This window comes from Pantherophis guttatus, chromosome 2, assembly GCF_059756535.1.
Source record: "Pantherophis guttatus breed Tessera chromosome 2, ASM5975653v1, whole genome shotgun sequence".
NCBI classification, from domain to species: Eukaryota; Metazoa; Chordata; class Lepidosauria; order Squamata; family Colubridae; genus Pantherophis; species Pantherophis guttatus.
The window spans coordinates 63,550,972-63,577,681 of NC_142064.1; the positions used below are offsets into that span (position 1 = coordinate 63,550,972).

At 35.0% G+C, this 26,710-nt stretch overlaps 1 protein-coding gene across 10 annotated transcripts in view; it reads left to right on the top strand.

Moving 5' to 3' along the window:
* The window catches only part of AGTPBP1 (ATP/GTP binding carboxypeptidase 1), a 58,714-nt gene extending 37,074 nt beyond the window's left edge, over nt 1-21,640 (top strand). For 4 of the 10 annotated variants that reach the window (XM_060690562.2, XM_060690561.2, XM_087888260.1 and 1 more), the window contains 15 exons: nt 1,703-2,400; nt 2,699-2,758; nt 3,476-3,514; nt 6,317-6,400; nt 7,646-7,732; nt 7,816-7,964; nt 8,857-8,944; nt 9,760-9,904; nt 11,489-11,642; nt 12,301-12,481; nt 16,178-16,307; nt 17,034-17,165; nt 18,208-18,384; nt 19,432-19,592; nt 21,320-21,640. In XM_060690562.2, coding sequence (XP_060546545.2) covers nt 1,703-2,400; nt 2,699-2,758; nt 3,476-3,514; nt 6,317-6,400; nt 7,646-7,732; nt 7,816-7,964; nt 8,857-8,944; nt 9,760-9,904; nt 11,489-11,642; nt 12,301-12,481; nt 16,178-16,307; nt 17,034-17,165; nt 18,208-18,384; nt 19,432-19,592; nt 21,320-21,497 — 2,463 coding nt within the window. In that variant the 3' untranslated portion in view covers nt 21,498-21,640. The remainder of the gene's footprint in view (nt 1-1,702; nt 2,401-2,698; nt 2,759-3,475; nt 3,515-6,316; nt 6,401-7,645; nt 7,733-7,815; nt 7,965-8,856; nt 8,945-9,759; nt 9,905-11,488; nt 11,643-12,300; nt 12,482-16,177; nt 16,308-17,033; nt 17,166-18,207; nt 18,385-19,431; nt 19,593-21,319) is intronic. The other 6 variants (XM_087888261.1, XM_060690564.2, XM_060690559.2 and 3 more) reach the window with 2 other exon arrangements.
* The last annotated feature ends 5,070 nt before the right edge of the window (nt 21,641-26,710 follow it).

Sequence of the window (26,710 nt, forward strand, 5' to 3'; positions counted from 1 at the left end):
ACTCTTTACATCCATAGATGCAGAATTACATCCATAACAGCACTAATACTACACACCACACCTGACCTGACCAAATACACCAAGATTAAAATACCCAGAATCATGAACCTCACCCACCTTTGCCTAACCACATACTTTCAATTCAATGGACAAATATATCAACAAATCAAAGGAATGCCCATGGGATTACCATTTTTAGGACTCATAGCAGACACCGTAATCAATGCTTAGAATCTATAGCACTGCCACATATACAACCCAAAAATATGGATCTGGTATACAGATGACATCTTTATCATAATAAAAAAGGACCAGCTAGAGAAAATGCATAAAACTATCACATTTTCAAAGGAATAATATTCACAAGGGAAGAAGAAAACAACAATATGCTACCCTTCTTGGATACCTCTTCATCAACAGAGGCAATGATGGCAAATTAGAAACACAAGTCTATCATACAATTACCCAAACCAACCAAGTGCTCCACTATCAAAGAAACAATTTCCCACAAGAGAAGCTATGTACACTATTTAGATAAGCACATATACACTGCAGCAGTCCTGAACATCAAAAAAGGAAAAAGATCATCTTCCAACAAAATGGGTATCCATGCAACTTTATCAAAAAGTGCCTGACTAGTGAACCCAATGTAGCACAACCAACACAAGCTGTGAAAAGGATAACACTGCCATACATAAAAAACATCTTTATGTATTTGGTCAGGTCAGGTGTGCTGTATAGTACTGCTGTTATGGATTCTTTTGCTAATTCTGTATCTATGGGTGTAAAGAATGCTGTGACATCAAATGAGACCACCAATGGATTATTACAGACTACTACAACCACATGGCATCGCCGTAGCAGACAAACTGACTAAAGCTCTCCAAAATCACCTAGGAATACCAGAATACCCAGCAGCCCCAGAAAAAAAGGCAGGAATCATCTACAATATAAGAACTATAACAGCCACTGTGTAAGACAAATAGGCAGAAGACAAGCAGAGCGCATCCATGAACATCAACTTGAAATCAGAAAAAATGAAATTCATGGACAGACCTTAGCCATAGTTTCAACTGGGAAATTCTGAACATCCTAGACCAAGCCAGTCCAAAAACATTAGAGAATTCCTGGAGACCAATTCCCTTCCCTTCTAGCACTGCTGATGTTACCTACTTGGCTAATGAAACATCTGCAAGAAAATAACCAAGCTCAAAGAGCACCGAAGACACCACAGTTCAACCCTGAACTACAAATACTCTACTGCCTGGAGAAGTCACTCTTTTGGCAAGGGAGACTAGAACTCATGGTCTCCCTATTTGTAGCCTGATGTCCTAACCACTACACCAAATTGGCTCTCATCTGACTTCATAGTATCTAATCTGAATTATAATTTGGATTCAGATTGGGTAAATGTTTATTTGATCCAATAAGTCATTTAAAGTGAGCCATATCACTTTCAATATTAGCATGTATACTCTGACGTTGTAATTCTTTTTTTTCCCTTCACATTTAGCTTTTTTAAAAGGAAATTATCTACTATTTTTAGTAGACAATAGTTACTACTATTTGTCTCCATTTCTCCATGGTTTATTCATTTTGTCTGGATCAGATCCTTCTTTTTGATTCATTGCTCTTTCTTCAACATTTAATATTGTAATCCTCTAACAAGTATCTGGCATTTTTTTCTTTCTTTAATATTAAGGAATGTGACCTCATTTCAAAGGAACCAAAGTCTTTTTCAAACAACTCAGCTCCAGGAGGACCTATCGTTGTTCCCACTGCTGGAGAGGAACCATCCTTAACAAATGACATGATGCAACTTCCTGTGAAGGAGAGTAATCTGCAAAGTGAAGACTGTAATAAAAGACCAGGCTTTTTGGGATTGGTAAAAAATGATGGTATCATGGATAATAGTTTGCAGCATCAAGGTGATCAAATAAAATTGCTTCCATCATGCCAGTGCCTGAATCATGAAATTGTAAGAGACTTTGACCGAATTTCACTTCAAAATACATCCAAAAGTGAACAGTCCAAAATGACTGTGACAAAAAACGAATGTAAAACTAGCTTTAGTGAAATTACCTGTAATAAACCTTTTCAACATGTTCCAACATGTGGAAGTGTTTTGTTTGAGGGACGGTCTGTCCAGCTGGGAAAACTATGCTGTTCTGGACCTGATCCTGAAGAAGAAGAAGTATCTTGTTCAGTTTCTATAGGAGAGCAAATAACAATTGAAATGCCTGATACAATACAACTGCATGATCCAGAACTCTATATTGAAACAGTGAAAAATACTAGATCTGTTCCTGAATATTCAGAAGTCGCTTATCCTGATTATTTTGGACATATTCCACCTTCATTTAAAGAACCTATCCTTGACAGACCATATGGTGTACAGAGGTAAGTTCACCTTTTTTTCCTCAAACATGTCTAAAGAATGATTTAATATAATGTTTGTGTATCATTCACAGTAAAATTAATATTACTCGATTCAAATATAACAGTTATTAATGGAATATATTTGGATCCAAGATTGATGCTGTAAATAAAGGAAAGAGGCAGTTTTCATCCATTCAGCCCTGCAGTCCTTCTCACCATATCCCTTCAGATGAACTTCAAATCATTGAAGAAAATTTTGGGAGGCTGAAAAATGGAAGGGAAAGTAAAAGGTTCCACTTAATTATGAAATTCCTTTCAGAAATTTCGGATTCGACTTCTTTGATTTGCCTGTCCGTAAAGAAAAATACTGTATCACTAGGTAATATATGAGAATATTTTGCGAATGCAGAATTCTGTATATTGCTAGATAATCTGTGACCTGTTGGATCATTGTTTCAGAGATAGTTCCTTACCTAAACAAAAACGAAATGATCACAGGCGGGCAAAAGATTAGAGGGAGCAACCGCAACTTCCAACTTCCTGCCAGCTTCCCCGTTGATTTTCCATGTGGGAAGCTGGCAAGGAGTATTGCAAATGATGATCATATGACTGGCTGACAGTAGCAGTGCTGAAGTGACCGCAGCCTTGCCAAATTTCAACCCCACAAGAATCATGGTTTACAGATTTTGGATGCTCCCTTTAAATTAGCCCATTTGAAGTACATTGACTCAAAAATTGTTGCCTTGTCATGTACCATTTTGCCTAATTTAAGGTTACCAATAGACAAACAGGAGAGTTTCAGTAATACATCTATGAAACTTTTTTTTATCGTTTTATGTATCTTAACATTTAAATAACTAATCATTTTGAGAATTTGCAATGGAACATTCTAAATATTAGAATATATATTAGTATGAGATTGTAACCTTTTTATATGGATGTTGTGTAGTTAACTGAGATAAAATGCTAAATCACTTTCAAAACTCTAAAATGCTTGTTATACTGAAAAATACTATCATCTGCATCAAAGAATATAGAACTTTTAGAATTCTCAGATATTGCATAATCTCATGTTTTATTCCTTTTCTTCCACAAGGAAGAAGAGAATGGCTGCCAGTCACATGCGAACTCTGATGTATGTGAAAGAAATATTGGATATTTCTCCATAACATCGGGGTCTCTTAAACTCCTTTTTTGACAATAGTTGGCAGTGAATGGGTGTGTGCATTTTCCTTGAACCTTGCTTTCTAAATTGATGGAGGAGGAAAGGAAATTCATCCAGAGATTCATAATTATTCTTCCTTTCTCAATCAAAATGACTCCTAAAAATTGATTTAACATATGTAAATTATCGCTAAAGTTAGTGCTATAGTAATACATAAAGCCAATAGTCATTTCAGAGTTGCGCTTGTGCATAAGTCATAGCCTGAATTGATACATTATAAAGAAATATAATTGCAGCATGACTACAGAGAATAGCATTGAGATTCATATTTCAGATCCTATCTAAGTTTAATGATATAGGTAGTCCTTGATTTACAACCATTTGTTAAACGACCACTTGAAATCACAGTGGCACTGAAAAAAAGTGACTTATATAGCTGGTACGCACACAGCATCCCTAGGGTCACATGATCAAAAGTCAGATGCTTGACAATTGGCATGTAGTTATGACATTTGCAGCATCCCAGGATCACATAATCGCTATTCACAACCTTCTCAGCCAGCTTCCGACAGGCAAAGTCAATGGGAGAAGCTGGATTTCCTTAACACCACATGATTCACTTAACTGTAATGATTCACTTAACTGGTTAAAAAAAGGTCATAAAATTGGGCACAATTCACTTAACAACTGCTTTGGTTAAAAACAAATTCTGGTCCCAATTGTGCTTGTAGATTGAGTACTGCCTGTATTGGTTCTGAAAAATGAGAAGAAAATAGAATTAGCTGTAGAATAAATCAGGTGGAAAGCTGCTTCTTGCTTTGTATTTGAAATAGTTTTGTTTTGCTGAGTGAACAGGCAGATAGAATTCATGGAAATGTGTCACTAATGATAACTTAGGTGAAGGAGGACTCTAACATTCATTTAATATACAAGTACTGCATCAAAAAACATTTTCACAACTGTTGAATTTTAGTTAGTCTTGAAATAAGGAGAAATAGATCGTTTTTTCATAATCAAGTCCTGAAAACATCAGTGGTTGTATTTTAAATTCTGAATGTGCCTTTTGCATGAATCTGCTTAAATGGGGACATTTGAAGAAGTAAAATATCTCTTGATTTTATTACTAAAACAGTTAACTTTCCTGTGGGGCATGCTAAACCCTTACTTGCTGTAAAGTCTATGAATTTGGACAAGTAAGGTGAAATGCTTTCTAATTTTTTTTTATCATGGACAAGTCCCTTAGTGTGAACAAATTCAAATATATATTTTTTTCATCTTGATTGCTGTCACTGTTAATTCTTTCAACAACACTTTACAATTGGGATAGCATTGTGTTTTTATTGCCAGTTTGTCATTCTATTCTACATCTGCATTATTTTTGGGATATCTTCTTTATCCCATGGCTAAACTCAAATGAATTATGGTATGTGAAAATAATTTGGACACATATTAATTAAAATACTTTTCTTTGCTGAAGTGCAGTTGTCTGCTTTTTGATAATTATGGATGGTCATGAACATTTTCCAAAATAAGTAATTCTAACAATGAAGAATTGCGATTGATGGAAACTTAAGGACTTTTCATATTAATTGTAGCATTAATATTCTTAGGTTAGAAAACAAAGATTTTGTATATCTTTGAAATATCTTTAGGAGTCAAAGTCTTAGAAACAAAAAAATATTGTACATTATATATTTCGGAGGTAGCAAGGGTTCCCAGACCTTTTAAATGAAATATTTGAATATAATATATGAAATAAAATATTTAGCAATAATTTATTTTAACAAGCTTTTCCTTGAGATAATCCATGGTCAGTCATTCCAAGTTTATACTTGAGAAAACTTCAGATATTATGAATATGCCTTATGAAGAGACAACTTTAAGAGCTTTCAAATATAGTCTGTTACACGTCCAGATGTAGCTTAATTTTTTGATTGAGATGCAAGAAATACATGCAATACAAGAGAAGCCATCTGTTAGTCACTATACATTGAAATAAGAGGCAGTTTTCCCAATAGTAACATAGACTATTTCTATGAAAAACATTTCAATGTGCGGTGCTCTTTTATTGCTTTGTGAGATGCATGGTTTCCTATGTAGCTCTTGAAAGGACTAAAATGTGTTCTGTTCAACTTTTCAGCATAGGCATTTCAGCTTGTTACTGATTTTCAGGAAAATTTCTACATGGTTAACATGTCTTGTAGGAAATGGGGTCCATCTATGTACCTAAGCACATAGATACCCCTCACCTGCAAACTGTTTCTCTCTCATATGTATTATATTGAGATATTTAGTACAGCAATTCCTATAGCATGGTTACATAGCTGAATAAAGAATCTCTCTTTTTTTCTATTGAGAGGCTCATCATATTTAATTAGAAATTTCCAGAGGTGAGAGGCTTGCACTCTAACCCAATCACTGCAATGTATTCAAACTATAATTGCATGAATTTTTAATATAACCTATTTTCAAACCTGAACTAGCTTTAATTACTAATACTAATTGAAATAATCTTTAAATGCTAATACATAATGGGCATGTTTCCTGTAATAAGGAAACCAAACATTGGGTCTGAAAGCCTCAATGTGTTATGTACAAGCCATTTTCTTTCTGTTCAGAAAATAATTGTGGCAAGTTCCACAAATAATACTGTATATTAAAGTAGAAACTTGACTTTCAAACACCTCTTTCTTTCCTTATGCACTGATTCTACATGTGGCACTGTAGTATAAAAGTTTTGAAATATGGCATCTTACTTCCTTTTCTAAATAGGACAAAAATTGCCCAAGATATTGAAAGGCTTATTCATCCTAATGATATTATAGACAGAGTTGTGTATGATCTTGATAATCTCAGGTAAGTTTTATATGAAGAACTTTATTTCATAATGATTGATCCCCCATTCGATAATGATTACTTTTCCATTTTAGATTCAATAATTTAGGAAAACTTATAAATTAATGGGAGTATGATAGTTACCTTGGCTATTTATAGTACGAAGTTGCAAAAGTCAAAAACTTGCTAGAAGTAGAATACTATATCTTTAAGATGAATTAATTTTAATAATTTGTACACAGTGAAAATTAAAACTAAATATAGCTTTATTAATTAAAACAGGATTCACTGTATTTTAATACACAGCTTTCAGGATTTTTTAGTTTTAAGGAACTGTTTTGTATCCTATGAATTATAAATGTCTTGGGGGGGAAAAAACTATTCCAGTCCATCAACAAGTAGTACTAATCTTCACAAGCACTATTGAACATTATCGAGAAGAACATTTCTGCTGCCTTTAAACAGGAAATGAGAAATTCAGGTATTTTTTTAATCAAGTAGATTTATGCCATTTTTCTAATGAAGCCAATAAACACATCATGTCATTTGCACAAGGTTCACAAAAGATGGCATAAATTGATGAAAATGATGTAAATACCAATACAAACTTGAACTACTACCTGTCAGGTATCTTATATCAAGGAACTTTATAGTGAGAGTTCACTGAATTGAAAATACAGTAGAACCTCTGGTCACAACCATAATTCGTTCCATAGCTTTGGTCGCAAACCGATTTGGTCGTGACCCGAACCTACTCTTGGAAATTTGGTGCTTACAAAAAAAATGGGGAAATCGGCTGCGGAAAAAATAATTGTGAATTTTTTGGTTGGAACCCAATTTGGTCATGGTCAGAAGCGTTTGTGACCAGAGGTTCTACTGTACTTAACATTTTATCCTCCTAATGCAAATATGAACAAGGTTTCAACCTAGGAAAAAACAAGAAAATTCTGTGACAGAAAAATTTTAAAATGCCTGTACTATATAATTGCTGATAGTTATGTTGATGTTTCAGCTAGAAATCTGAATTTTTTTATGTGAAGAAGTCCCACTGTTCTGCAACATAGAAAACATGCTTGCAGTTTATATTTTCATTAGCTCACATTAACTATGTTGGGGAACTCTTAGTATAATTTAAACCAATTTAATATACAAGACTTGGAGCTCTGGTTCATTTGTATTCTTCCCCAATCAGTCTACTTCAAATTCAAATTCAGTACAACAAAATAAATCATTTTTAAATCATTGTAATTGTATTTTATTTTCCAGTTGTCTAGTGCCTGATGAAGCAGATGTCTTGAAGTTTAACTCCAAATTTGAATCAGGAAATTTACGGAAAGTTATTCAGATCAGAAAGTAAGATATTGTTATTATATTATTTAATCATTATAGATCAGTTACCTGAATTTTGTGACTTATTTATTTCTGCTCATTTTTAGAAATGAGTATGATCTCATTCTGAATTCTGATATAAACAGCAATCATTATCACCAGTGGTTTTATTTTGAAGTCAGTGGAATGCGAACAGGCAGTGCCTACCGATTTAATATAATCAACTGTGAAAAGACAAACAGTCAGTTTAATTATGGTAAGAGTTAATTTACTTTTCTCTTGGAAAAAAAAAGGACACACATAGTACAAACAGATGCATGGGGAAGTAGTTTAGACAATTGTAGATAATACCAGAATGTTAATTTACTACTAAAAATAATTGTAGAATATCAGTAATAACACAGAGAAGTGATATAACAAATGTTTTTTTTTTAATTTAAAAAAGGTTATCAAGTCGAGATAAGACAAATTATTTAAGATTTCTAAGGAAAAGATAGTAAGATAGAGAACCTAGCATGGAAACTGAAGCAGCATTGAAATGTCAGTTATGCCAATCCAAAACCCTAAAGGACAAAACCTTAATTTTGTTTATGCATGCTCTCATTTCTTTTCTCCAAGCTTTAATTAATCAGATAGAAATTTGATCAATCCAGCTAGTCCTTGTATCAAGACTCCAAACAAGGATTGCAAACTGTGGCTTAGATTTAACTTGCAATTTGAATGGCAGCTTGCTTAAATTATACTCTGCTGCTCCAGATAATAGCTGCTAACTGGTTTTAGTAGTCCAGTTCAGAAGAGAATGCAAAGGAGATTACTCCAAGAGTTTTTTTTAAGCTCTAGATTATACTAGGGCTTTCTGTACTGATTAGTAATTGTATATTGTCCCCATAGTTTACAAGGGACAGAAGCCAGGTTATCTGACTGTCACTATTAGTTTTAACAGCTCTTAATATATACAGGCCATAAGAATCTTCAAATATTGAATTTACAATGAATTCTGCAATCATCAAACTCTAAATAAATTTGCTTTCTTGTCTTATCAAAAGTTATCTTCCCATGTGATGCTGAGAACAATGTCTACAGATAGGTATATTTGTTTGCTGAATATGAGTGGTTATGTTCTCTAATAGAGTACATTTTTCTTGAAGGTATGCAGCCCCTTATGTACTCTGTTCAAGAAGCCCTGGGTGGCCGGCCTTCGTGGATTCGTACAGGAACAGATATCTGTTACTACAAGTAAGGCTAACAGTAAATCTAGTGCACTCTGGCTGTATGTACTCCTGAACTATTTTGCAGCTACCCAGTTTTAATGGCAATAGTGTGTGACCTATTTTGACCCCAGTAAGCAGAAGATAGATGTGATAAACTACCATGCAATTTCATTGTGGCTTTTTTGTACTTTAAACTTTTGCTTGCTTGCTTTCAGAAAAAAAAGAAGAGTTAGAAATTTTCCCATTACATACCCAGTGGGGAATAGTGACATATATCACAGGACACATCACTTGTGGTTCATGAAGGCCCAAAGTGCAATCTTCTTTGCACTCTGTAGTTGATAAAGCTGATAAAATAATGAATAGAATAGAATAGAATAGAATAGAATAGAATAGAATAGAATAGAATAGAATAGAATAGAATAGAATAGAATAGAATAGCTCTTAAATGCATTAACTGCATTGCTAAGGAACACTTCGAAATTAAGAAATGAAGACTGAGATATTAAACATCATTATTTGGCTCAAAATAATAAATACCAATTTAACAATAGCACTTAGACTTATATACTGCTTCATAGTGCTTTTACAGCCCTCTCTAAGCAGTTTACAGAATTAGCATATTGCCCCCAACAATCTGACTCCTCATTTTTACTGACCTCGGAAGGATGGAAGGCTGAGTCAACCGTGAGCCAGTGAGATTTGAATTGCAGACAGCAGTTGGCTGAAGTAGCCTGCAGTGCTGCACTTTAACCACTACGCCACCTTGGCTCTTTTTTTTACTACATAAAATGATGCACTTTATTTATTTTTCTAATGATATAAATGTTTTGTTCCTAGGAATCATTTTTCAAGAAGTTCAATTGCAGCAGGAGGTCAAAAAGGAAAATCATATTATACAATCACCTTCACAGTCACCTTCCATCATAAGGATGATGTTTGCTATTTTGCTTACCATTATCCTTATACTTACTCAGCTTTAATGGTAAATTACTTTAATATGAATACATTCATAATAACAATTTATAATTTCATTATTTGATGATGATACCATTAAATAATTATACTGCTCAATATTTATCACAACATTCAAAAAGTAAAGTTCTGTATTATGAAATAAATAAAAGTTGAGGTTAAATAATCCTATGGAAGCAATGTCTTTTACAATATTTTACAAATACAGTAAAAAGTTTAGTATTTTGCAATGATTTTAAGAATTTCAGAGCAAGAAGTTTGTTTGCTTTTTGTTTGTTTTGTTCTAGTTTGCTTCAGGTATGGTTAAAACAGTGTGCAGTATATAATAAAGACAAATATGATCAAGTGGTATCAGCATAGAAATAATAAATGTAAAATTGCTGATAACGTAGTAAGTAGACTTCTATATGAATATTGAAATACCCAAATACTGATCATGTAGGCTATTTCCAGTGTAACTTGATTTTTGTTAAGAAATACCAGTATGCATACCGTGGACTGTTATTTTCCACTAGTTAGGAGAACTTGATTTTTAGGGAATCTTCTGGAATAGGGACACATCTACTTGATCTTACTCCCTTTCTTTAAATGAGAAGTCCCTATCCATTCATAGAATAGAAAACCTGTATTTAACTCTTTTTATTTATTTATTTTTTATTTATTTATTTTTCAATTTATATACCGCCCTTCTCCCTGAGGACTCAGGGCGGTGGACAGCCAGAATTAAAAACATGAAATACAAATATTAAAAACAATTAAAATATATATAAATTTGGCCCAAAAATTAAAAAAACCACAAACCAATTAAACATTTAAAAAATTTCTTCCTAAGCCAGCCCGGCTTGCTGGAAAAAGTGGGTTTTAAGGGCACAGCGGAAGGCACTGAGGTCTTGGATTCTCCTTATCTCTGGGGGCAACTCTTCCCCTTAATATCCAACAAAATGGCTTTTACAGCGCAGAGTGAAAATTTAAATTGCAGAAAGGGAGGATTTACCAACATTTGATCTTTTTATGCTGATAAAGGACGTTTGCATTGAAACAGGAAACAATGAATGGCAAGCTTTGAAAATAAATAAGATTATTTTAAAGGTTCCTTCAGGTGACAGATCATACTTTTTTTAGTTTGCATATATAATAATAGTAGTTATGCTAGCTTAGATTAAATGCATAGAGAATTTCATTGATGGCTTTCCATTGTGAAAAAAATATTTACTTGCAATAGTTTAGTATTTTTATACACTATTGCTAATGATGATACTACAAGTTCCAATATTATGAGTTACCTATTCCTTATACCTTAATATAAGTATAAGGTTTTCATCTTGTACAATTCATAAACTCTTTCTTACTAACAATGCAGTTTGATAAATTCAAGCTTCATTATTTTAAGTAAGTTTTTGCTTCTATAATTATTTTTATTCCTTCATTGCATCTGTGCACTAGGACAATACTTAAACAATACTTAAAATATTAGATGCAATATTATAAGGGGTGAATTTAGAAATTCCGATAAATATTTTAGGTAGGATTTTAAAATGTTTTATTAAAAGATAAAATTGGCTCTGAATTTATGTACTTATTTTTCATGATGAAGATGCATCTCCAAAAATTAGAATCCACAAACAATCCTCAGCAGATATATTTTCGGCAACATCTTTTATGTGAGACTCTCTCTGGGAATAACTGTCCTGTAGTAACTATTACAGCCATGCCAGAATCAAATTACTATGAACATATTTGTCAGTTCAGTAAGTATGGCCTTTTCCTTTTGATTATATTCAGAAAGTTTCAAATCAAATAAAACCTGTGTTTCCTTTGATTTTCTACTGTTTTGCTATAATAATTCATTGGCACACAACAGAAAACATTGGTCACAACCGTTCTGTTAATTTGAGGAATGAAAGTTTTAGATATGCTTCAGCAACAGTCGGATTAGGTGGCAATTTTGTGATATTTGTGAAAGAATACGAAAACCAATTACACACTTCACTCTGTGTGGATAAGCCTCTTTCACGATAGAGAGAGAGAGGTCCACTCTAAACGCTATAGACTTGGAGCAAAAGTATTATAGCAAGTAGTATCAAAATTAGCTGTAACCTTGCCACAAAATTTAAAATTCAGTGGAATTTTAAATTAATGCGAGTGCAAACAGATTCTTCCCTCTTCCACTGAATTGGTTCAAGGAACATTGTACCGATTATAATATTGTGATATAATATTATGCTGATTATACCTTGTGCTTTCATAAACTATTATGCTGACTGGAAGGCTAAAATATTTTATCTTTATGAATTTATAACAAGCAGATGTAATATGATTAATCTGTCAGGGATGTTCTAGTATATTTTTAAGATCTTTCCAACTCAGTGATGGTATATCATGCTATTTTATTTGTGCTGTTTTTAGGAAATCGTCCTTATATTTTCTTATCTGCGCGTGTACATCCTGGAGAGACAAATTCAAGTTGGGTTATGAAGGGAACTTTGGAGTATCTTACGAGTAATACTCCTGGTGCCCAGAGTTTACGAGAGTCCTATATTTTTAAAATTGTACCAATGCTTAATCCTGATGGGGTCATCAATGGAAAGTAAGTTTTTGATTGCATTTAGCAACAGAGTTCATTCTGCTGTAGTTATCCTGAGGTAGCTGTACTTGAAATATAGTTTTTCTAGATCAGAACTTTTCTGCAAAATGTTATCTTCTAGAATCTTCACTGGCTAATACAGCTATGTTATTTTAACTGAACAGTTACTTTTCTTCACTCACATATGTGGATTTATACTTTTTAGTAAGTCCAATTTTGTTTTAAAATAGCATTTTAAGTACATGTTCAAAATCTACTTTCCATAATAGTTTCCCATTTTCAATTATTGAACCAAAGGTAATCGTACTGTACGACACTTTATGGTGTAATTAAATCAAATATAATGTTAACTCATCCCAAATGAAGATACACCTATTATTAAGCGCAGTGTTGTTACTGTTCCTCCTTCTGACAACCTGCATTCAGGGATGGCTTCCTGCTGTTTTTTTATGTAGCAATCCGAGGAAAATGAAAGAGTGCTTTTTACTACTTAGCCGATAAGGAATGCTAAGATTAGAAGAGGAATAAGTGCTATGAGGTTGGCATCAGAAGTGAGTCTTAAAATTACCAAAGGACCCTGTAAAGTGATATCCTAAAGAGACAAATGTAAGCGGAGTCATTCATTCATTCATTCATGGAATTCTGGTAGTTGAAGTCCACATATCTTAAAGTTACCAAGATGCTGATCTAGATAGTGGTGGCTGTTGAAAATTGGCCTGGTCTCGAAAAAGTTAGAAAGAAAATCTCAATATTGATAGGCCAGATCTGTTACCAAAGTGATAAGAGGGAAAATGTGGTTTAAGCTCCAAACAAGTAAAAGGTTTGAGCAAACGGCTCAAACAGAATCACCCTAATTCATATGAGTATGGAGGTGGGTAGGTGGGAAAATAAAGCACAGCTAGACTCATAATATTATATTAGTATTGCCAATACAGTATTAACACATTTCAGCTTTCCTATGGAGTTTATTTTTTGATTTGTTTGCATAGTTATTCTGACAGAATGCTTATAAACAGCTGGTAATCCTATAATGGACAGGGTAGTGTTACACTGCTTACAGGGTGGTGGAAAACATCTGAAGCAGATGTTGATATGTTCCAGAAAAGTATACCAAAACCCATCATAGGACTTGGTCCACCTTTTGCAGATGATCTCTGGTGAGGATTGAAGATGACAGAAAATAAGCTGTTAAACTGACAAGACAGAAATTGCTGGCAGCATCTTTAAATCCTTTTTTTAATTCTAGCAGTATTTTTTAGAACTACAGAGGGTTCATACACATTAAGAGTATTAAATATAAAGCATAAATATGCATAGAGAAGTTTGGGCTACACAATTGAATAGACAAAAGTTCAGTTCCATTGCAGAAAAATCTCAAGCCACCTTGCTTATCTTTGAATGGACAAAGGGAGGAGGGAGCAGTGGAATGAGCATTCTGGTTATAAATTATTATATGCTTACAAATCTTGTCTGGAAAAGCAAAACAGGATACAGCCTATTTTTTTAATTTAAAAAATTGTTGAAATCATGTTTTTTTTACTGAGTTTTCTATTAAATCCCAAGAACCCATAGAATGTTCCAATCACATTTGCAGTAAAGGCTGACTTCAATGGGCAAAATGTACTAACAATTCCTCAGGGAAGTTCTTAGTACAATCTGTTTTCTTTGTCAGTGACAGGTAAATCAGAAAAGTCCATTTTTCTGCTATTGTGTGAGGCTTGTTACAACATTAAAAACTATTTCAGCTAAATCTGGGAATTTCAGTAGGAGATAATATCCGTCTAGGCAAATAGCTATTAATATAAAGCACATTTTTACTCTTGAATCTATAGAATTTCCTTTCATGGATCTTGCTCTTTATTGTATTAATAACTCTAAAATTTAAGTATAATCCTTTGTATATTCTGCTCAATTCAGTGGGATTTATTCTCTGCATAATTTCTCCCCTGGGCTGACTGAAGCCAAGTATTCTAACCCTCATGTTATTAGACTGATTTCAGCCAAGTCTGCTACACTTAACACAGCTGTCTTTTGTTTAAAAGTAATAATGAACTGTTCAGTTCTAAGGCAGAAGCCTCATCTGCTGAGCTTTGACAAGGTCCAGCAGAGTTTCTCTTATCCTGAAATGGCCTAACTTTATTTATAATGCTGAGGAAAACCGCCTTCTTTTTTGTTTTCTACAGAATCAGAGGGCTTGTGTTTCTTTCATTTCCATGGTATAAATATCTTTTGCAGTATCTACCGTATTTCTCCAAAAAGAGGACCCACCTTGAAAAGCCTATCATGTTTTTGAGCGCATGCAATCAAATTAAGCCCGACCCACAAAATTAGCCCTAATTAAGACCACGCCCATCCCAGGGTGCAGGGGGTGGGGCACACAGGTAAAAAATAAGCTCGGGTGAGGATGGGGGCATGGAGCTGCCCTATTTACCAGGCCTCGCACACCCCGACACCTGCCTTGCCTTCTGTGGCCGCTTGCCGCCACTCGCATGCATCGCCCCAGCCTCCGTTTCACCTTCACCTGCCGGAAGGCATCTGCAGCCGATAACAGAGCTCTGGATCAATCCAGAGCTCTGTTATCGGCTGCAGATGTCTTCTGGCAGGCATCTAAAAGCAAAACAGAGGCCTGGGCGATGCGTGCAAGTGGCGGCAAGCGGCCGCAGAAGAAGTGGGCCAGCAGCGGGCTCCTGCTGGGCGGGGCTATTGGTGCCACCGCCGCGAGGTGAGTCAATAATTAGAACCCTCCAAAAAGAAGACCTAGTCATTTTTTGGGGGGGGGGGTCAAAAGAAAATAAGACCCAGACTTCTTTTTGGAGAAACACGGTAGTGTCATGCTTTGAAGTTCACACAATCAAAGAGCATCTATCTCTCTGATTTAAATTTCATGGAAAGCTAAATGACACAATTCACTTGTCTTTATTCATTTATTCAGAATCTGAATCGCTCTGAGAATTAAAGAGTTGATTCCTATTTTCAATATTACATAATTGAGAGTTTCAGTTGACCTTTCAAAATCTATCAGACACCTTCAAAACAATGCAATTTGTAATTTTAAAAATGATTGGTAAATCCAGATTTAGTAATGCTTAGTGTGTACGCTGTGAGATCAGTAAACATTATAAAGGTCCTGCGATTTCACTGTTTCTATTATAAACTTCAGTAAGTCTGAATGTAAGGCTGATGAGATAAAGGATAACTTTTTCTGCAAATGAGCACTTTCTGAAATGCCACTCCAGCTATAATACAAAAACAAAAGGAAAAAACATAAAATTGGTAGAAACCAGAAAGTAAATCAATGAAAAACTATTTTCTCCTATTTACAGTTTAAAACAGTGTCTGCTGTTGGGACCATTTGTCAAGAGTGGTTTGACAAAAGAATACGGAATACAGGGGTGTTAGCTTTCCACCAATTTAATTCAGTTTATCTAACTTAAAATATTAAATGCTTGAAACAACACTTTAGATCAAGAGGTCCAACCTTGTTACCTTTAAGACCTATAGTCATGCTGGCTGGGGAATTCTGGGAGTTGAAATCCACAGGTCTTAAAGTTGCCAATGTTGAACATCCCTGCTTTAGAAGAATTCCTTTACCTTGATACACTTGCAGTGAAGTTGTTAACATCCATACAAATTTTAACATTCATTTTCTTGGAGAATGAAATAGTTATAACAGAAGACTTTTAAATTTTTGTTTTATAGTCATCGTTGTTCCTTAAGTGGGGAGGATTTGAATAGACAATGGCAAAACCCAAACCCAGATCTGCACCCCACAATTTATCATGCCAAAGGTCTGCTTCAATATTTGGCAGCTATAAAACGTTTGCCATTGGTAAGTATGTGTTTCCTTAGTTAAGAGAAAAACCACTTAAAATGTAATCTTTACATTTAAAGGATGTGCAGATAATGGCAGTTAAAAACTCCCTCAACTTTAATTCTTTGTAAAAGTATTGCTTAAGGAATTGCTTTCTTGCCCATGTTACTGGTGGTTTTAGAACTGTGCTGGAGAAAAATTAATAACAATGAAATTACTTACAGTAACCATGAAATATGGCAGGAATAATTCAGCTCCTATTATAGGACCATTCATCTAAGAATATAAATATTCATATATTTATCATTTTAAAAATGTGAAAGAAGTAGATATATGAACAATCAGTACTATGTACTATTTCCTGACTTGATTTTTAAATTTTATTTAAAATTAAACAAAATATGCCTTCATTAATGGTGTAGAACACTATATTGAGTTGTAAATTCACATTTAACCCCCTGAAATTATATTCTTCAAGAAATTTGTGAAGAATTATAACTGACAAGCTTGATCTAAATTGTTTATTAAAAATTCTTTTTAAAATGTTAATACAAATAATTTAAATTAATACATCCACTGGAAGATTTTAGTCAAGGGTTCGTGTCACTGAATGCATTCATTTTCTAAAGGATCTTATTGCTTGTTTCTAGATAAATGGTTATATATCAGATATGGATTGTTATATCTGAATTGCATTTTATGTTTTATGTGCACCTTTAATTTTTGAAAAAATACTTTTTATAGGTTTTTTGTGACTATCATGGTCATTCTCGCAAGAAAAATGTATTTATGTATGGCTGTAGCATCAAGGAAACAATATGGCATACTAATGTTAGTGCTGCCTCTTGTGATCTGATTGAAGACCTTGGTTATAGGGTAAGTAGATGTTTGTATGTGTATGCAGGCAGATACATGCCTAGGGTTTATGGTTTGTGCTTCTTTTATCAGTACTATTTTAATTGAATAATAGTTTGCTAGCAGTATTGTAAACAGAGGTTAAATTCTGACTAATATTTAAACAAAAAAATTTGGGAACATGACTAAAACTCAGCTCAGAGTATTTATTTTATATTCCAGAGTTTTCATTTAAAACTGCCAGTATCTTCAGTACCATGAACAATCAGATTACGATAACCAAGCAAAGACACCCCAAAGGCTAATGAATTTATAATCGCACAATAAAATCAGTATCTAATTGCTGGGAGAGCTTAAATAGTCAGGAAATCACTGGGATAGATGAACTAATATCTGATTCAGTATACATCGATTTCACATGGAAGCAAAAGAAGAATCCTGTATAGAGGAATAATAATCAGTCTAAAATATAGTGTAAGTCATTAATTGGATAGAGTTCATCTAGCTTGGAGTTTAAAGGAAAGGCACTTAAGAGCTATATTCAACCAAGACTCATTCTAGTCTGGCATTTTGGCCTCACTTTGGTTAGTCATATGCTTATAAATTGGAAACGGATTCTTATTTGTTTCTCTACATATGGCATTTGGATGACTATCCTTCTCCTACTCAGAAGTAACTTTAAGTCTTCAAGGTTAATAATCCTTGATATGCCTGTCCTCTAATCTCCTTTTAAAGCAATCTATGTTAGTGGCCACCAGTGTGTGAAGAAAAAGCATTTTCAGAAATCTTCAAAAAATACCATGCCATAACAAAGTCCATAGATTTTCCAGTATCTAGACAGACGGCACGCTTTCTGATATCAGAGCTATTCCATCTTTGGTTCTGCACTCACCATGCAGAACTGCTTTGTAATTTGCACTTCCTCTTGACATACAATATATTCCCTTATCATTCAGAGGGAGATACCTGTAGTATTCTTCAGATCTGTGGCAATTTATATTTTAAGGATATATAAACCACACAGAATTTTTCTATAATGTTTGTTATTGCTTATTTCTGGTAGACTCTCCCTAAGATTCTGAGCCAGGCAGCGCCAGCATTCAGTATGAGCAGCTGCAGTTTTGTCGTGGAAAAATCGAAGGAGTCTACAGCACGCGTTGTAGTATGGAGAGAGATAGGTGTTCAAAGAAGTTACACCATGGAAAGCACATTGTGTGGATGTGATCAAGGGAAATACAAGGTAAAGTAGCATTTTATATTAATGCATCTGAAGAATTAAATTGGTACTGTCTAGTACTTGAATTCATTTCAAAGGAGCTCGGAACTATGTCAGTTCTTGCACATCATGTAATTTAATGAACAGAATCCTAAATAATTAGCATTTTTCTAATGAAGAAAACCATTCACATATAATCTAGAATGTGCATTCACATATCATTCATATATAGTCTAGAATATGGAAGATGCCCTTGTGTTCATTTGGCCATAAAAGTTATTCAACCATGGTTTCTGTTTTCCTTAAAAAGCATTCTTTGTGGTACAGGTAGTCCTCAGGTTATAATGGTAATAAGAACGGGTATCTAAGTGCATCTGCATCTAAGTGATGCAGTGGCAAAGTGTGACATTACGTGACTGTATCACTTAATGATGGCAATTTTGGGCTGTCCTGGTTGCTGCGGCAATCTCAAAATGTATGCATTATTAAGCAGGAAGAGGGGGTCCTAGATAAAGAACACAGGGGCATCACCAGGAATTGCTGCAGGAGCGGGTGGAGGGGGCGAGAGCTCAAGAGGGCCGGTCCAGGCTCTACATAAGTCACGGAAGGCTAGGGGAGAGATGGGGAAGGCTGGTGCAGGATTCATGGGAGGCTAGGGGAGGGTTGGTGCAGACTATGTGTGAGTCACAGGAAACCTGGGAGGACCAGTGCAAGCAGCACATGAGTCATGGGAAGCCAGGGGAGGGATGGGGATAGAACTGAAAAGTATTATGCAGTGTTGCTCATTTGAAGTGTACATGGCAGAGAATTGGGGACTCATATGCCATTCCTCCATTTCTGCCCACAATCTTTTTATGTTGGAGAGGATTTTAAACACATCCAGTTAAATTCACAAAGAATCCCCCTCTAAATGTTCCCATTTTGTGCAGGAAGTTGAACATATTAAAAGTATTGGCAGCATTTGCTACCTCTTCTTTTCTTTCAGTTACGTGTTATGAGTAAATAGTGAACTGTATACATGCAGAAACCAAATTGCACTGAACTGTTTAATGCTGTATGTTTTCTCATTAGGGCTTACAAATCGGGACACGTGAACTGGAAGAGATGGGAGCCAAATTCTGTACTGGTTTATTGCGTTTGAAAAAGTTGACATCACCACTGGAATATAATCTGCCATCTACTCTTTTGGACATTGAAAATGAATTGATTGAATCTAGTTGCAAAGTGACAAGGTAGAAAAAAATCATTTTTAAAATTTTTACCAGAGACTTATTTGGATTTTTTAAAAAAAAGACTATAGTGGCAGGTAGCTTTTATTGTAAATTAACTCCAAATAAATTAATGAAATAGGAATCTGTATCTAGAAATCAAACTATTGCTTGCAAACTGTAGCCAAGGGATTACATTGTTGTGTTTATGCATACACGTGAAGAATGGCCAGCACCTGTACTGCAGTAAACACACACTGTTTTGATCTAGATAGATGAGTGTGGTCAACTACTTAAATTCTAAAATATAAACTTCGCGAGATACGATATAATTGTTTTCTAATCTTGAATCTCTTTTAATACCTAACGTTACAGGCAGGGGTGGGTTCTAAAATTTTTTTACTACCGGTTCTGTGGGCGTGGCTTGATGGTCATGTGACAATTCTTTAGGATTTAGCAGAGGTACTGGTCTACCAGGCTTTTAACTGCTTGCTGAGCTGTACCGGTCTACTCATTCATTTTTGGAGGCCCTGGTCTACTCATTCGTTCTTGGAGGCACCGGTTTACCACCACACTGCCTTTTAACACTGATCAGCTGTAGGGCGGCTCTTTGAAACCCCGCGGCAAGAGTTTAAACAGTTTTTTTCCTTCTAGCCGATCAGCTGGGACTCGGGAGGCAGCAATAGATTGGGGGTGGGGCCAAATAAAAGGTAAGAATAACGCGAGGGGGGGGGCAGGAGGGTCCAGCACCCGAACAAAGAACCAGTTCAGTGACATCATATCGTCACCACTACCGGCTCGGCCAAACCGGGAGGAACCCACCACTGGTTACAGGTTAAGCTTTACATTACAATGAAATCCTGAGATAAATTTTGGTGAAATGTAATGTTAGGTCAATGGTGCCAAAAATGCTTTGAAATGGAACCTCATTTTGGAGTATCTTACTATGAGCTTTGGAGAATAGTGGGTTCATTTATTCATTTGAAATATTTTAATGCTTTTTGTTTTGGAGGCACAGCAATATGAAATGTGTGTGTGTGTGTGTGTGCGCGCACGTGCGCCTTCAACTCAGGGTTGACTCCTGGTGATTGTCTAAACCAGTCCCTCCAGATTTCTTGACAAGATTTTCAGAAATGATTTGCGATTGCTTTCTTCCTAGGACTGAGAGACAGTGACTGGCCCAAGGTCACCCTGCTGTCTTCATGTCCAAGATCATGTTATAATATTAGGTCTCCATATCTCTAGCCTGGTGCCTTAACCACTACACCAAACTCGATCTCTGCCTACCTGCATTATTTTCATTTTCTCCCAATGAATAAACTTTGGGAGGTGGGGTAAGGTGGGTAGGATTGACTTTGTAATAAACTAAATAAGCTTTTACAATTATTCCTCTTCTATAAAAAATTATTTTCGAAGAAAATTGTCTCTTGTAGCATGAAGAAAGCCTAATACTGTGAAAGAAATTGGTGCTATTGAAAAAATATTTTGGTTAGCTTTCTAAAATTCAGTTGTGCTTAGTCATCCCTAGTATTTGGTTTTTTTTTAATTAATTCAATTCAGCATAAAACATACAGTTGTGAGTATACAAGTATATAAATGTTATTTTCCCAAACTTGACATTCCTACCTGAGAAAGAAATTAACGATAGGAATAATGTGTAAATAGCAAATGATATCTATATTAAATGGTTGCATTTCCTGTGAATTACATTCCATTTTAATTAACCAGAGCGTTTAATATGTTTGCTGTAGCCCCACTACTTATGTTCTAGAAGAAGATGAACCTCGCTTCCTTGAAGAAGTGGACTATAGCGCTGAGAGCAATGATGAGCCAGATATTGATTTGGCAAATAATGCTGGAGACTATGAGCCTTGTCTTCAAGAAGATGGACTCTCTGACTCTGAAATTACGAGGACACATTTGCCTTGAGACATTCTTGGTACATGAAGGAGCAAACTACTGTGGCTTATTTAAAAGGAACATGGTGGGTTATTTCACCTTGGGGTTTTGCTAAAGCAGATAAACTGCAGTCAACCCAGTTTGAAAACAATAAATGCTTCTGGCTTTTAAAACAATTGGCATTTGTTTTATTTGAGCAATTTAATTTTTAACTTAGCATTGGAATTAATTTGTCCCTGGATGCCTGCTACTTAACGATGCATGGCTTTTTGCTTTCGTCCACATAATCAGTAAAATAAAAGAAGTAATTTCTAAGATGTAATTGGCAAATCAGAAGGTAGGAGTTAACCTTATTCCTGTAGCACAAGATGTTGGGCTAGTTATTAAAGTTCACATAGATTTTGCATTTGTGTGTGGGGTTTTAATTCTTTTGTTTGTTGGATACAGCACAAGGATTTTTTAAAAAATTAAATTATTTTTAACTGAACAGATGAAAAATAGATGTTCTCATTGCTACATATTTTAAGCTTAGATTGCATTGACATGGTTTTGCTACAGCCTTAATTTAAAATTGGCAATATCCATATTTATAGTTGAAAAAAGAATTATACCTGCAGAAAGATTTTATGTACAGAGTAACATTTTGAGAGTGGAAAGTCTCACATTCAGCTGTACTTGCAGCTTTTTCTCCTTGTCCCTAGTACAGTTTTATGTGTCATAATATTTCTCCATATGAAAACACTCCACAGAAAATACAGGAGAGAGAATTAGGCATGCATCCTTCCTTCCTGAAATGCAGAACTTTTTTCCCATGTGAAGGGAAACCTTAAAACCTATGTTTTAAGATGGTATCATCCATTAGCTTTTTGTGGAAAAAATAAGCCTCATGTACCCATGCTGACTATAAAATATATATTTATGTTAACACTTATTACCTAAAACTCATAACCAAATTCTTTCTGAGGTTCATATAAAGCTTGGAGAAAATAGGTGTTCTTTGTAAGCATAACAATTTCATTGTATGTATATTTCGTGATACGAATTCTAGATCCTTTTCCATATTTAATATAGCCAATATGAGCTCAAAGTGCTCTGGATACAAAGCATATACTTTTATATATATTGTGGATTGTGGAAGAATAATGGTGTCCATTTGGGTGGAAGTTGCTTTATAGTCTCTCGAACTATGTAATCCAGAGAAAAATTAAGCATGCTGAATTCTAATTTTAAAATATTTAAGCACATGTGTATATTGCATTTTTCAAATGTCTGATGTCTGCTTTATCTCCCTACCTCCTGAGTTCTATATTTTATTGAAATATTTAAAACGAAAGGTGATATGTCATTAGAACTAATATAAGAGGATTGAAGGCCAGATCTTTGTAGTATTAGCCAATCTGTTTCCTGGAATAAATCCACACTCCCTTTTTTGTTTCCTTTTAGCTTATGCTAGAGGGGATGGTCTGGATTTTTCTTAACTAAAATAACTTGCCTCATGTAAAGGGAGATTATTTTATCATTGTCCCCTCATTGCCAAAGGAAGCAATTAAAAACAGAATCAAATCAGTTTTAAGAGATAAACGTTTAGTTTTCTGAGTTCCCACCTCCCACCCAAGCTAGACATATTTCAAAGTTATATAAAATTAATACAGGAAGTATACCAATGTACAGGAAAATATAATATATTCATTGATTTTTTAAAAAAATTAATCCAATCCAGAACTTTGCTATTCATATAGGATAGCTAAGTGTTCTGTCCACAAGGAAAATGCAGTCATGCTTTGAGTGAGACAAAAGGATTTATGGTTCTGGTTTTCTGGAATTAAAATGAATAAACAAATGCCTTCTAGCCATAGTAGCATTTTAGAACAGCAGATACCCTAGACCTGCATTTAAATTGTGGATTAGATTATAAAGGGATTCCCTTTATCAAATCAAGGAGGATTGTACAGATGTACTGAACTGATCCTAGGTGTATTTGTTCTTTGGTTGTAAAGAATTTACTGTGCAGTAAGGAAATGAGTGGATAATTGAACCATATTGATATAACAAGGTGTATTAATTTTTCCAGCCTCTTAACTGAAGCAGATTAAAGAGTCTTATAGTTAATCTTTTGAACTTTATGAATATTTTCCTATATTTTTAAATCTTTGAATGTATTTTCATATAGTTTTGTTTTTACAAAATGATTTTGATGCAAATATGATATGAAACACCACATATATTAAAATATATACATTTGAGTTGTACTTTGTCAACTTCTGGGACTTTCATAGATGGACAAAGAAAATTATGTATCTGTAATGCTTATTTCTTTTAATGAAATCTTCCTTTTTAAATATTGTACTGTATCTCACAGACAAAAATATGTGCCAACTATCAGATGTCAGTTGTATGTGGAATATTATTTTAGTCATAACTGAATAATGACAACAAAGGCTCGAATTAGACTGGCAAATATAACGTAGTTTGTATAAAAGCCAGAAAGCCCAAGTTTTATTATAAGAATCCATTGTAATCCTGTAATTATAAATTGTGGCAATATTACTGTGTATGACCTATTCCCAGAGAGATAATTTATCAAGTAAATGTATAATAAAATAATTACCATCATTTGATTTCTCTGCATATCGGAAGAATGGGTCTCGGGAGGGAAAATGGAAAATCTTCAATATGCAATGTCATGTCACAGTTTAAGAATAAGTGTTCATAAATTATCGACAAAAACTATTTTTGGATTCAGATGTTTTTAAAAAAACTTGAATAGCAAATTTAAGGGAGTTTGGATTTCTGTGTTTCAAAAAAATCATTAATCCTATCTCAAGGCTTGTACTATATTTGAGATCTCTTGCCTCAAAGTCGCACAAAAGTGTGAGATCCAGAGACTGGAATCTTTCATCAGTGGTACTACAGGTAGTCCTTGACTTACAACAATTCATTTAGTGACTGCTCTGAGTTACAACAGCACAGAAAAAAGTGACTTACAACCATTTTTCTTAATTACGATTATTGCAGCGTCCACATGTTTACATGATTAACATTCGGATGCTTGACAAGTGGCTCACATTTATGGTGGTTGCAGTGTCCTGGAGTCATATGATCTCCTTTTGCGACCTTCTGACAAGCAAAGTCAATGGGGAAATCAGATTCACTTAACAACCGTGTCAGTAACTTAACAACTGCAGTGATTCAGTTAACAAAGGTGACAAGAAAAGTTGCGAAATGGGGCAAAATTCACGTAACAAATTTCTCAACGTAACTTTGGGGCTCAATTGTGGCTGTAAATCAAGGACTACCTGTATAACTGGAGATCCCAAGAAAGGGATCTGTTGGGTTCTGTACCATAGATTTAAACATTAAATAGAAAGAACAGGAACATCAAGTTCACTTCCTGTTATGGCTACCCTTTGTTATGCGTAACTGCAGATAAGAGGCAAAGAAAAGAAACAGCTGAAATGTTAAATACTTTAACATTTAAAAGCAGTGTAATTTCAATTACATTTCAGACTGTTTTCTTCCTTTAGTTTATACAGGTAGTCCTCGATTTACGTCTACAATTGAGCTTAACATTTCTGTTGTTAAATGAGACAGTTGTTAAGTGCATTTTAGCCCATTTTACCCATTTATTAAGCGAATCACTGCAGCTGTTAATAATCCGGTTGTTAAGTGAATCTGGCTTCCCCATTGACTTTGCTTATCAGAGGATTGTAAACGGTGATCACATGACCCTGGGACACTGCAACTGTCATAAACATGTTACCAAGCATCTAAATTTTGAACCAATGATCCTGGGGATGCTGCAACGGTCTTAAGTGCGTAAAACGGTCATAAATCACTTTTTCCAGTGCCATTATAACTTTGAATGGTCACTAAATGAACCGTTGTAAGTTGAGGACTACCTGTATATCATACTATACTAGCATTCTGAAGCATGAGTCTTTTTCACCTTAACGCTTCTGTTTCCAGATAGGAAGATCAGTTATACGTATTATTAGTCCTTTCAAATTCTGAGAGGACTAGAAGTTTAAATCAAGGATTGGAGAATTAGAACACATAAAATGCAGCATTATTTTTTAGAATTCTGATGGTTTCATTTTGTGCAACAAAAAGTTTATATGGCAGTGAAAATGGTACAGCAGTTGTTGAAACTTTGGGTCATATATGGTAAAGACTCCACCAATTATAAGAAATTGAGAAAATTCACAAATCAGAGAATACCCTAGCACAGTGTTGGCGAACCTTTTCAGCACCAAGTGCTGAAATGGGGATGCGTACATACACGTGTGCAAGAAACTGGAAGAGCAGCCCCCCCGTTGTGCATGATCTGGTTTCCAGCACGCGCATGAGAGCTGGCCACCTGGGCTTCCGGTTTCTGGTGTGCATGCATGTGCAAAGACCAGCTGGGCGGTATGCATGCGCATGCCAGAAACCGGAAGATCATCTTCCCGGTGTGTGCATGCACACCGGGTGGCTGCTCTTCCAATTTCTGGCGCTCCCGTGTGCATGAAGATAAGCTGGCCGGCGCACCGGAATCCGGAAAACCAACTGGCAATGGCTCACATGCCTGGAGAGATGGCTCTGCGTGCCACTTCTAGAACACGTGCCATAGGTTCACCATCACAGCTCTAGCATATTTAAGTACAAGTTGTCTACCAATAGTAAAGGAAATTTCTTTGCATGTGAATAGAATATCAAACGGCTATTACAGCAGCACAGGGCTTAGAAATATTAGTGCCAACATACATTATAATTGGAATTCTTGGACGGGTGGCTCTTATTTCTATCAAAGCTTTCTTAAAGTGCCTCTGAAGTGGTGTTGCAAAATGAACAATGTCCTATTTCTTAGGATCAAAGCAGAGTATTGCTTTCCTATAAGCTAATAATGGACCAAAGCTACAATCATTGTATTGTAGGGGATATTGCTGGGGATATTAAATTTCAAGTTTATATAAAATAATGCCAGTTATTTTAATTTTTAATTAACTATATATATGTTCCATTTACATATCATATCTTCAGAACGACATACCCTTCAAATTTGTCCTTGTCTGTCAGCTTGCACATCAGGGTTGGCTTGCAATTCCATTCTTTATTTCCTTAGTTTAGCTAAAGTTTAGTTTAGCTTCCAGAAGTTGTATGTGCTCATCACTGGAGGTTTTCAAGAAGAGGTTGGACAATCATTTGTGTGAAACACAGGGTCGCCTCTCGAGCAGGAGGTTAGATTAGATTCTAGTCACTAGAAG